This window comes from Petromyzon marinus, chromosome 33, assembly GCF_048934315.1.
Source record: "Petromyzon marinus isolate PM22_M1 ecotype Great Lakes invasive population chromosome 33, UKy_Petmar_22M1.pri1.0, whole genome shotgun sequence".
NCBI classification, from domain to species: Eukaryota; Metazoa; Chordata; class Hyperoartia; order Petromyzontiformes; family Petromyzontidae; genus Petromyzon; species Petromyzon marinus.
This window is the reverse complement of record NC_133699.1, coordinates 9,572,305-9,584,120: the sequence shown is the minus strand read 5'-3', so window position 1 is coordinate 9,584,120 and position 11,816 is coordinate 9,572,305. Positions and strand designations below refer to the sequence as shown.

The window sequence follows — 11,816 nt, the reverse complement described above, 5'->3', positions numbered from 1 at the left end:
AATTACCCTAAAATTCCACAATTGGGATTACGCACAGGAGCAATCATCGCCCCCTACTGCGAAAACGTGGCAGGACCCCCCACCCTTTAAGTCATGAGGTCGAGGCTTTTCTGCGTAAACAAGCGCACATAATGATATACCGCCTTGTATCCAAAATATAATTTTGTAAATCCACTGCTGGATGAGGGCCACTCCGCGTCGTGCGGGCCATGGGTCTTATTTGACCAAACTTCAACCACTCGGTTCCGTGTGGGCTGGTGAGCAGAGCTGTACTGTCCCCTGCTGTCTAATACGCAACCAGGCAGCTAAAATTGTATTTGAACGGTTCACTGAAGTATGAAGCATACAAGCTGATTTTGTTAAACCACGAAGAGAACGCAAAATACCAGGATGAGTTTAATTTACAAGAGTTGATCCCGTTCAATAAATTTACAAAAGCGAAGAAAAATCTAAACAATAGATATATCGGAATGGGAAGGCGATTTTGTTTTCGGCATATATTCTGCAAATCTCCGGTGTGTATTCCGTGTGAAAAGGCGAAACGTGAACCGGTGATTTCGTGCGATTTTATTTGGTTTCCCTCGCGATAATATTTCGTCCAGGCGACAAATCGAGCGACTCTGTGGAATGAGGACAATATGCACATTTGGGAGCGATTCCAGCAAGGCCATGGCCATGAAATCAACATGGGGGGGGACCAAATCTTCCAGGGGATCTGGGGGTCCCAACCCAGAAAAATATCTAAATGTGAAAACTAATTTCCTGCCATTTCCTGCCTAAAATATTTAAAAAATTCACTAACACATGGGATGGACTTTTTATTTTTTTACAACAATGTCTAATTGTGTATTTTATTACATTGCTCTGTTTTTACTTTTTTTACCATTTCTTGTTTCATTGTATGTAATGTTTGAGATTAGGGATGAATAAAGTACAACCATAACCACAATCATATAAACATAAATCTATGCATTGATTTATATGAAGACAAGTCCAGATATTGTGGCCAAGGTTTAGAAAATTGTTGTTTTAATTTACATAGCATAGCAATTATTATTACTTTTTTATATTTTTAAAGCAATATATTGGGGGGGACATTCTGAGCATATTTGATGTGTCCCCCCAAATATATATTATAATTACGGTATTAGATTCCGGGCACGTATGATGTATCTTGTATCGTCAGTTCGCTGATGCACACATCTCCCATCTAATTCGTGAATGGAAAATTAAAGATAAGCCACAGTCGCGCGATTGTGGCCATGCAACCCAAACTTTGGACCTTGTTGTAAACTTCTGTGCTGTAGTTTGTGCTCCTTCAACGTAGGGGGAAGAGTAAAACTACAACAATTGTCTCCTTATAACCCCTCGCGTCGTGGCCAGCAGGCCTCGACGTTGGTATTTATCTGCTGAAGATGTGGCCATACGCAAGAATAGAAATAAAACTGTACTTGGTAGATTGTTTAGCAGGTAGATTGTTTTGCACAGGGGTCGGCAACCACAACAAGCTGCTTTTTTCGAATTCGGTAAAAAACGGTCGATATTTAAAGATGTAAAGAGCCGAAATGCATGTGAATACAATACGGTCCTTAATCAATAACATCACGAATCAGTCCTTAAAGAGCCGCATGTTTGCCCACCGCTTGTTGTTGTTGTCGTTTTTTGAGTGAGATTCGTCTCTTTATGTTCCGCTTTGATGAGTTTGGGCAACCACCGTCCCTAGCAGGAGTCCTGGCTGGGTAAGCCGTCACCACGATGGTGGTTGTGGTTGTTGTTGGTGGTGGTGGTGCCGGCTCAAGGCTGCAGGGGGCGCAGTGCGACCACCGCGCCCGTCTCCGGGGGTCTCACGCGGCCACGGCTCGAGGCCCGGGTCGAGAACCCGCGAGGTCGCGCGGAGCTCTCCCGGGGGCGCGTGAGACGAGTAAGGGCCCGCGAGAGACGAGTAAGGACCCGCGAGAGACGAGTAAGGGCCCGCGTGAGACGAGTAAGGGCCCGCGTGAGACGAGTAAGGGCCCGCGTGAGACGAGTAAGGACCCGCGTGAGACGAGTAAGGGCCCGCGTGAGACGAGTAAGGGCCCGCGAGACGCTCCTCGCGAGGCCGGACACTTCTGGCGGGTCCGCGTGAGACGAGTAAGGGCCCGCGAGAGACGAGAAGGGCCTCGGCGGCTCCGCGATGCGCGACAACCGGTATAGCAACCCCGCGCTGATCAGGGTGGCCAAGGGCGTCCTGCTGGCCGAGTTGCTGGGCCTGGTCGGGGTCTACTGCCTCTACTTTAAGATGGATGGGAGCCAAGGTGAGAGGGGCCCAACCCAACCACACCGCGCGCGGCCCACAAGAACCCACGGGGGCCCCGCGCTGTGGCCAGCAAGGGTGGCAGTGCTGTAGGGGGCGAGGTCCGTGGGGGCGATTCACTTGGGGATTGTGCCGTGAATGAAAATCCCTGCGCCCGGTGGGCGTTAGGGGATATTGCAGGGAAATCCATTGCTGTAGCTTCAGTGTGTGCAGTACTGACCGGCATGGTGAAGTATGGTCAAGTATTCCCCACGGCCCGCCAGGTGTGGGAAGACCCTCATCCAGCAGTGGATTTGCGTACAGGGATGCGCTGGGTGCTGTAGTCGTGGAATGAAGAGGACATCACGATCCCAAGAATCGTTATGAGGACGTTGAGATTGAGGTTTCGTGGATGAGTGGCGTGAGAATTCCCAGGTCAGGGTGACGCTTTACATTCAGACATTGATCCTCGGTGTTTGCCTTCGTTTCAGACTTCAGGTACAAGGTGCACAGGAGGGTACCTCTCGTCCTAGAAGGTTGGTATTGTATCCAGTCTTAACAGACATCGTGCATAAACAAATATAATGAACAGTGTGTCATGCATGTAGCACCGAGTACAATGCCCGGTCGACATTGCAACTTGTCGTTGGACCAACGTTTCGCACCTCCGATGAGCACGGGTCGGCTACGTACGGTGCGAAAGAAGTTCAACACATATACACGTGTGCTGGGTTGTAGTGGGCTGCACCTCGTGCATCCACTGGGACAATGCTTCTCTACATTTCCCATGCCACGACACACTTTAGAGCAGTGGTTCTTCTAAACATGGGCTGCAACGCACCTCGTGGCGGTGCGAGATGCCCTTTTGGGGGGTGGGGGGGGGTTGCGAGACATGGCCAGATCCCCCCCCCCCACACAAGGTAAATCATGGAAACAAATTAAGCAAGGGCACGTAAGTACAACTACTTTAAGGAACGAAACAGGAGGATTTATCCACAAATCTGTCTGTCCGCTTGATGATGCTCGTAATTACTGGCGAAACGTCGTACTAAGACTGTAAATGTTGTGGCTTAGCTCTCCAGCACACCGGTGTGTTGTCGTAGTAACGAAATGGCCACGTTTTGTTTACGTGACAAACCTTACTAATTGGCTGTGTCTGATGGTGGCAACGGGCGGCTGGTCAGGCTGGATGAGCCGAGTCGGCACAACGCTTGTCCGCTGGCACCGTTGCTTGTTGGCGCTGCTGCGCGCTCTCTCTTGCTCCGTCTCTCTCTGGCGTGCAGCTGGTTTTCTGCAATGCTGGCTTAGTCGACGCTCGGCCCTCTCCGCCCTTTCTCGAGGTTGATTGCTTGACGCTGAGAATAACTTTCAGCGATACTTTGTCGGCCCATGCCGAACTCAGCACAGAGCATCAACTCGCCCCTCTTCCCTGCGATGCACCGCCATGCGCCCGGAGCTGGCTTGCTGTCCTCTTCCGAGCTGTCCCTTGCCGAGCTCAAAATGTGCGTGTCGTGTTGCTGTTTATATCTGAAATTTCTCCCCTCTGCGCGTCTCTTGCTAGAAAAAAATGCTTACTCCGTCATGCTCTTCCCCCGCGGCCGCGCCTGATTGTCCCCCCCCCCTCTTCCCTTGGTGACCCCGGGCGCGTTGCTTTACATTAAAATGATGTTTGTTTGCACTCCCAACCCCTCTCTTCGTGGTGTCTGCTAAGGGAGGGGACGCACCTTTCATACGTATTCATGGCTACCATGTGTTTGCCAAATTGTTGGAAGACAAAGGCGGCCGGGGAGGCTCTGATTTAATGGAATACATATTATCTGGTCTTGTGTTTGACCTATTTTCTTGCATCTCTTTTGAGTTACCCTAGGTCTAATCTCTTGTGATTATTATTTGGTTTATGTTTATCCAAGATTTGTAATGCCCCTCGTTGTTACCACCATTATACCGAGGTTTTTTTATTATTAACTTTTGCTCCCTGTCTGCATCCAGGGATCCGTGCTTTTTATTCTCGAGGTCAGAGATATAGCTTAGTTTGGACTTAAATTTTCGTAATTGGAGGAACTCATGTACTTTGGTTCTCTTGGTAAAGTCACGTAGATAGAGGTAGCAGGTTTGAGGGTGCTTTATTTATTTTATCGATTATTGTTAAAACAAATGGCAGAATTATTAGTTTTTGGAAAAAGGCCTATATATACAACAGAGGGTGGGGGGTGGAGCATGAATTGGCCACTGAACGGCACGGATAGTTTGTCTGTCCAAGCTTGCGAACTTAGATTTTTCTCGAAATTGTTTCCCAAAATATCTGATAATGCATGGGATCAAAGTGTGGCATGTGTCAGTCTTCTACTCTTGACATCAACGTTGATGTTTGCAGGGAAACTGTGGTGATTACATCGCAATCATGTCGACTTTAATTTTGACATTAAAGAATGCACAATGGTTTACCAATCTGAACTCTGGTTTGCCCCTCCACCTGTCTTGCATGACGGCAATTCTAATGTCAAACTTATACACGAGCTGTACGTCTAGCTGCAATTACTTCATGCACAACAGAACATACCCGTCAGCGTTGTTGGCGAGAATACGAGTAACTAAATAAGCCGACTATGCCTACTTCCGATATTTACCCCTCCACATTCACCATCATTGGCAAGCCTGACTGCTGATGTGATTATAATTTTCGAAACCCCAAAGTTTTCTATATTCAACGAATGCTGCTGAAAGAAATCCACTCCGAGATGGGATGTAAAAACATTTATTTTTTTACGGAGGAAAAGATATTCGAAGTGTATCGTCTATTTTGCAACTAGTTAAGATCTCAACACACTCCTGGAAAATGTTAATTGTTTCCCATCAGGTGGATGCTAACTTGTCCCTGTGGATGCTTTGCAGCTTATTACAAGTCAAACGAGTGGTCGGGCAAGGAAGGCCAGAGGCTGTTGGACCAGCTCGCTTGGCTGGAGCAGGGGAAGCGTGACCGCTAAGCCACCCTTACAGATGCACAACCGGATCTTCTCCAGGGCTCACTCTGGCTCCATCGGCCGTCTTCCTCGGACACTGGCATTGCCAAACTACGGCTTTTGTGCTGATGTCCCAGTGTCTGCGGATAGTGGCGGGCAGCACTTTGAACCACCGCTAAGCGGGTGGATCACCCACTTGGCATCTCGCCAGACGCCTTTGCTTATGGCTTGTGGGACAAGTGCCAAGGCAGCTGCTGCATCCCTACGTGAAGAGCACGAGTGTACAGCCTTCAGGCCTAGTGTGACTCCAGGCTTGTTGTGCAGTCTCCAGCCTCCTCACCCATTTTGTTCTATCCCTTAATCACTTCCCCCCCCCCCCCCCCGGACAACCAGTACCACCCTGCGTCGTGCCCATCCCTAACAGCAATGGGTCCTCGATGCACAGCATTGGTTTTTCCCATGTTGTCTTAATCGTCTGTGTGTGACTCGTACTAAGATGATACATAATATTGCGTGCTGTAAATTACAGAATTAAATAAAACACTTGCCTACGTATTGGACTTTTTTTTGGAGATTTTATTCATAAACTTATTTTGTTGTCCCCTTTTACGGAGAAGTTTACAATAGCACATTTAGCTGTATACATTATAACTGGAGTCCATGCTAAAGATTGCATAGAGCTCTCACCATGGATGGGGAAGCATCGGATGGTTTCCCTGTGCTCAACATCCATAAAAGCACCACAAGGTCACCACTCTTAGACCTGAGTGGCTTTAAGGCAGCAGTGGTGCTCCTGGCGAGATACGGCATGGGTTGGAACAAATGGGTCGTGGAGATACTCGTCGGCGCTACATATTGACATAGAAATGCTTAAGCCCACTTCACTTGGCTTCCAGACTTTAAACACTCGTACATTTTCTCCCACTTCATGGTTAACGTCGTGCGTTTAGCATTTAGATTTTACCAAACAGTGTTTCAGAATAAAAAGCGTGCCTCCTTGAGCTGGGCAGTTGGTGGAGCACACCTGTGATCCAGCCCTTTAGAGGCAAGGGTTAGTGGAGTGCACAAAAGTTGTTAAATTCCGTGGGGAAGTGCCAGAAGGCAGTAAAGCAATTGGACTATTCACCATCTGTTTCCATCAAATATGGGGATAGAGTGTTGCCCCCCCCCCGACGCACGAGGTTTTATCCGGGGGCTTTGGCTTCCACATGTTTAATACTCAATTGGCTGAAAAGAAAACATCCTCAAATAAAAACTCAATGCAGGACCCTTGTGAAAAACACTTCGAGTTAGTATGGCTTTCCTTCCCAGCACTCGTGATAACCAAGATCATAAGAGTTGCACGTTTATAAATGTACTTACATTCCTGGATGAATAAGTTAATTCTCTGAACTTGGTCATCATCAACCATGACCTTCCACTGTTGCATGAAGGTCTCCCGCAAGTCATTACCATCGTCCATCATGGTCTCGTGCAAAAATCCATCTGGCTTCTAGCTTTGGCACACAAGCACAACTCATCCCTCCATTGTGGCAGTCGTACTTTTAGACGTGTACCCTCCCTTTGGTTGGCACTCCCATCATAATTCTTTACCATCGGCCATCATCCCTTCTAGCAACTTGCGGTTATTCTCCAATCCGAATGTTGTTTTTTCTGTCTCCCAGCAATTCCAAGAAAATATCTCTCCAAGCGTGACTGCGCACTTCTCAATCTGAAAAAGCGTTGTCGAGGGTCGAACAATAATTCACGAATCGGGCTTGCTCACCTGCTTGGTTGTCCTCTAAATCGACCATTATTCCAGTCTCAATAATTTTCATGCACGATGTATCACCGTTTATTATTCTTCTTGTGTCAGCAAAAAGTATCACCATGACACCCACTAGTCTAGAACCCATTATTAACATCGGACCGCGAGCACCGCTACCCCTTTCTCCTCCAAGCAGTGGCGTGGGCCGTGGTCCACTGGTGCTTGCGTGCCGTCTCCCGCAGCAGGAAGGGCAGGTCGCCCTCCCAAAGGAGCGTGAAGTTTGGGGACAGAACCCGCTTGAGCGTCTCCGCGCCACGCACTGGTTTGCCCGACGCATCGGTGTAGCCACCCAGCCACGCAGACTGTGGGCAGACAAACGTAAGGACAGGCCCACAGACAAGAGCTCGTCGTTATCCAATGGTTGGATTTTGTATATCAACGTTACGCGTGCAGGGCATGCAGCCAGCCATACCCGAATTAAGTATAAATATGAATTTAAAATCAAGACTACGGGAAACATGCGCTCTACTTGGTTGAATTATTGGGTAAAACGGTTCAGATAAAAAAAGGGGTTGTGGGGTCAGTGCATGTTTTGCTGGCCATTTTCTGATTCGCAAGCACTGCTGTGGACCTATCAAGGGATCCTTGAGAGCGTCGGCCTGTTTTGGGGTGGTGGCATGGCACAGGGCAGCTATCAATTGTGGGCACACCTCTGTGCCTTTATGTGTGTGACATGTACAGTGTTCTTAAAGTCGCTTTTGCACATAGGGGAGCTGTTTTTTTGTTACCCAGCCACTATCCTCTTAGAATGCTAAATAGTAGTATACATATGAGGCTGTCAGTGTGCCTGAGGCATAGTTTGTGTGCCTAAGTATTGGATAAACAGATAGACATATCACAGGCTACTGCTAATGAGTAACTCGCTGAACACACATTCACAAACATGAATGAGTATCCAGCCTTGACCTTTCCCGCGTTCGATGGCAAAAGCGGTGTTGGTGCGTGCCGAGCTGCGTGCTGGGCTGCGTGCATCACGGTGGCCGCTGCGGAAGGTGCGCACCTTTGGGGTGAAGCTTTCCAGCCAGGTGTACGGCGCCGTGATGACCAGGACTCCTCCCGGCACCACCAGCCCGGGCACGCGGTTCAAGAAGGCCATTGGGTCAGGCAGGCGGCACAGCAGGTTGGCCGCCAGTACGCAGCCGAAAGTCCCCAGATCGCGGGGGAGGGCGCAGGCGTCTGCTTGCATGAATGAGCAGCGACTGCGGTCCTGGATGTATTGCACACGTGGCACCAGCAACACCACCGCTGGTTACACGCGCTGACCAAACTCCCGGAGGTGATGGCTCAAGCACCACCCCCCCCCCACCCCACCCCCTTTGCCTCTCGCGTCACAGACTCTTGACGCTGTTTTTGAAAAACATTTTAAATGCGCTCAGCAGGATCATTTAAGACGGCTGTGACAGCCACACATTTTGGTGAAGCTTTTAACTGGAGTTTTACCACCTCGGAATCTGCCACCTGCAGGGGGTGTATGGAGTGCTTGTCGAGTCCTGGGTGTGCAGTGCGAGTCGTGAAGGGTGTGCCGCTCACGATGTCGGGAGGCACGCGTGCGACCATGTCTGTGCAGAGGTCCCCTTCCTCAGTGGCGCTGTAGCGCATGGAGCCAGCATCCTGGAGTTTCTCGCTCGCACGCACGAACCCCTGGCTCAGGTCCACGCCGAGCACCGACTGGAATCGTCGCGTCAGCTCAAACGTGCTCCGGCCCACAGCACAGCCCACGTCCAGGGCCCGGCTCGGTATGGCAGCCTGCAGGAATCGCGGTTAGCAGGGGGGATAGCGAATGGCTGGCCCAGGCATGTATCTCTCAGGCTGATAATGCACAGCCTGGGTGCCTGACCGAGTTCTTGCTTAGGAAGCCTCAATGTATGCCGAGTGGCGCTGTAGTTAGAGCACTTGCCTCACAAGGGGAAGGTTTTGAGTTCAGACCCTGATTGAGGATCAACTGAACCCTTCATCACTCTGGGGTGCGGTATACCTTTTGACCAGGGCATAAGGTCTTCTGAAGGCCACAGAATACAAAGGTCAGTTTCTGTGAAAGTCTGAAATAGACCAAGGCAGTGCTTAATTTCTCAATTCTTGTTTTGCAAAGTCACCCAATAGACTGAGTAGTGACTAGTAGCCACAGCCAGAAGGCATAACTGCACACTGTGCTGGCTGCATGAATCCGGACAGACGTAGCAGTTGAAAACGAGAGTGTGTATTTATTGTGTAAAACACCGATATACATGAGGGACATTGAAAAAGGAACGCTTTGGGAATTTTCTAGATCAGAAGTCCCAAATTCTCTCACGTGCCTACAGGCCGCGCGTTTTCACGAGGCTCCGGTGTCCAGGGCAGCGCACAGCGAGAAGGGGGCAGCGACCGCTCACCTCGGGGCCCAGGCTCTGCTCTATGCACAGGTGGGCACACCTGGCGGGGAAGTCGAGGGCATCGCGGGGCCCCCCCTTATGGGGCAGCGCCTCACTCTCCTGCGCGTAGTGGAAGTGCAGGTACTCGGCAAGCAGGCGCGGGCTTTCGTACACGTTCTCGGGGCCCCGGCCCCTCAGCAGACGCACGAGTCTATGGCCTGCACAGGCCAGGGCCACGGTGCCCGCCAGGACCGCAGCGGCCGTGCGGCGATCGGCCACCCACAGCGACTGCATTGCCTGTGGAAGAGGAGAGGCGATGGCCAAACGCGGCACGCACACACTTGTTTGTAGATTTTACACACACATCTTCACCTGTACACATCACTACACACACCTTCACATGTACACAATACACCTGTATACATCAATACACCACACACCTTCACATGTACACATCACTACACACCTTTACCTGTATGCAATACACCTGTACACAATACACCTTCACCTGTACGCAATACACGTATACATCACTACACACACACCTTCACATGTACACAATACACATGTATACATCACTACACACACACACCTTCATATGTACACAATACACATGTATACATCAATACACCACACACCTTCACATGTACACAATACACATGTATACATCAATACACCACACACCTTCACATGTACACATCACTACACACCTTCACCTGTATGCAATATACCTGTACACAATACACCTTCACCTGTACGCAATACACATGTATACATCACTACACCCACACCTTCACCTATACAGTACACACACACACCTTCACCTATACAGTGCACACACGGAGGAAGAGAGCGAGTTAATATGTACCTGAAATGAAAATTCCTCGTATGTGTACCTCCGATTCGCACGGTTGGCTACATACGGTGCAAAAGAAGTTCAACACAATAGCAACACGCCTTCACCTATTCGTAGGAGTACACACACAAACACTTACACGTGTACATAGGACAGTACTGTACACACCTATATATAAACACACGGATATTTAACTGTATAGTTTACACACACACGCCTTCCACAACTGTGTAAAGTACACCTACATTTACCTGTACAGACCTTCACTTGCGACATCACGCCGACACGCGTACACACACGACCACGTGTACACAATGCACACGCGCACGCGCACACACACACACCTTCACCTGGCATACACACACACACCTTCACCTGGCATACACACACACACCTTCACCTGGCATACACACACACACCTTCACCTGGCATACACACACACACCTTCACCTGGCATACACACACACACCTTCACCTGGCATACACACACACACCTTCACCTGGCATACACACACACACCTTCACCTGGCATACACACACACACCTTCACCTGGCATACACACACACACCTTCACCTGGCATACACACACACACCTTCACCTGGCATACACACACACACCTTCACCTGGCATACACACACACACCTTCACCTGGCATACACACACACACCTTCACCTGGCATACACACACACCTTCACCTGGCATACACACACACACCTTCACCTGGCATACACACACACCTTCACCTGGCATACACACACCTTCACCTGGCATACACACACACCAGCTGGCATACACACACACCAGCTGGCATACACACACCAGCTGGCATACACACACCAGCTGGCATACACACACCAGCTGGCATACACACACCAGCTGGCATACACACACCAGCTGGCATACACACACACCTTCACCTGGCATACACACACACCTTCACCTGTCATACACACACACCTTCACCTGGCATACACACACACCAGCTGGCATACACACACCAGCTGGCATACACACACACCTTCACCTGACATACACACACACAAGACAAAGATAAACAAATAACCCTCACCCACCACGTATAGCCTTCGTAGGCTGTTGGGGCAAGTGCTGCTCGCGAGCGTGTAGCGTGTGCCAGCCACGACACTGCCTGCACACGCAACGCACCTGCTGCACAGGACAGGCGAGAGAGAGAAGAGAGAGAAGAGAAGCGAGCTCAGAGATTCGAGGCGAGAAGGGGATGGAGCCTCCCTACCCTGGCAACTTCGGCGGCGGTGCTTTTAGCTTTGGTGCTGCTGACAACGACGACGGAGGCGAGTATATAGATCGGCTGTGCTTGCTGGATGTGTGGCGATGGTGCGGGAAAGCGATACCCGGATAAGCGATTGTTGGTGGTGGTGGTGCCGATGCGGCGAGAGGGAGAAGCGGTCCTCCACGAAGGGCGGAGTCTCGGGGTTGACGCTTCGATGCCTCGCGTTTTTATCGCCCGGCGTGGGGGGTGGTGGTGCAGGGGTGGAGATAGCGAGGGGGAGGGAGGAGGCAGACGAGGTGGGGGGTGGGGAAGCACGAGACG

At 50.2% G+C, this 11,816-nt stretch overlaps 2 protein-coding genes across 4 annotated transcripts; one reads left to right on the top strand and one right to left on the bottom strand.

The window, feature by feature from the left end:
• The first annotated feature begins 1,802 nt into the window (after positions 1–1,802).
• Positions 1,803–5,787, top strand: CEBPZOS (CEBPZ opposite strand). Its single transcript, XM_032965069.2, has 3 exons — positions 1,803–2,294; positions 2,764–2,808; positions 5,165–5,787. The coding sequence occupies exons 1-3, from the start codon at positions 2,174–2,176 to the stop codon at positions 5,254–5,256; spliced, it is 258 nt and encodes an 85-aa protein (XP_032820960.1). The 5' UTR covers positions 1,803–2,173; the 3' UTR covers positions 5,257–5,787.
• On the bottom strand, positions 5,788–11,807 carry LOC116948417 (uncharacterized). Of its 3 annotated transcripts, none has more exons than XM_032965066.2 (6): positions 11,617–11,807; positions 11,320–11,413; positions 9,409–9,684; positions 8,570–8,785; positions 8,040–8,246; positions 5,788–7,341 (listed from the first exon to the last, which is right to left on the bottom strand). In XM_032965066.2, the coding sequence occupies exons 3-6, from the start codon at positions 9,679–9,681 to the stop codon at positions 7,153–7,155; spliced, it is 885 nt and encodes a 294-aa protein (XP_032820957.1). In that variant the 5' UTR covers positions 9,682–9,684; positions 11,320–11,413; positions 11,617–11,807; the 3' UTR covers positions 5,788–7,152. The 3 variants fall into 3 exon arrangements, with proteins under 3 accessions (XP_032820957.1, XP_032820959.1, XP_032820958.1); XM_032965068.2 differs by having other exon boundaries at positions 11,320–11,410; XM_032965067.2 differs by lacking the exon at positions 11,320–11,413 and having other exon boundaries at positions 11,499–11,807.
• Positions 11,808–11,816: the final 9 nt, after the last annotated feature.

Coding starts and splice junctions, on each gene's coding strand:
- CEBPZOS (XM_032965069.2), top strand. CDS start 2,174: ATGCGCGACAACCGGTATAGCAACCCCGCGCTGATCAGGGTGGCCAAG. Junction 2,295..2,763: donor TAAGATGGATGGGAGCCAAG/GTGAGAGGGGCC, acceptor CCTTCGTTTCAG/ACTTCAGGTACAAGGTGCAC. Junction 2,809..5,164: donor GGTACCTCTCGTCCTAGAAG/GTTGGTATTGTA, acceptor GATGCTTTGCAG/CTTATTACAAGTCAAACGAG.
- LOC116948417 (XM_032965067.2), bottom strand. CDS start 9,681: ATGCAGTCGCTGTGGGTGGCCGATCGCCGCACGGCCGCTGCGGTCCTG. Junction 8,786..9,408: donor AGCAGAGCCTGGGCCCCGAG/GTGAGCGGTCGC, acceptor CGATTCCTGCAG/GCTGCCATACCGAGCCGGGC. Junction 7,342..8,039: donor TGGAAAGCTTCACCCCAAAG/GTGCGCACCTTC, acceptor GTCTGCCCACAG/TCTGCGTGGCTGGGTGGCTA.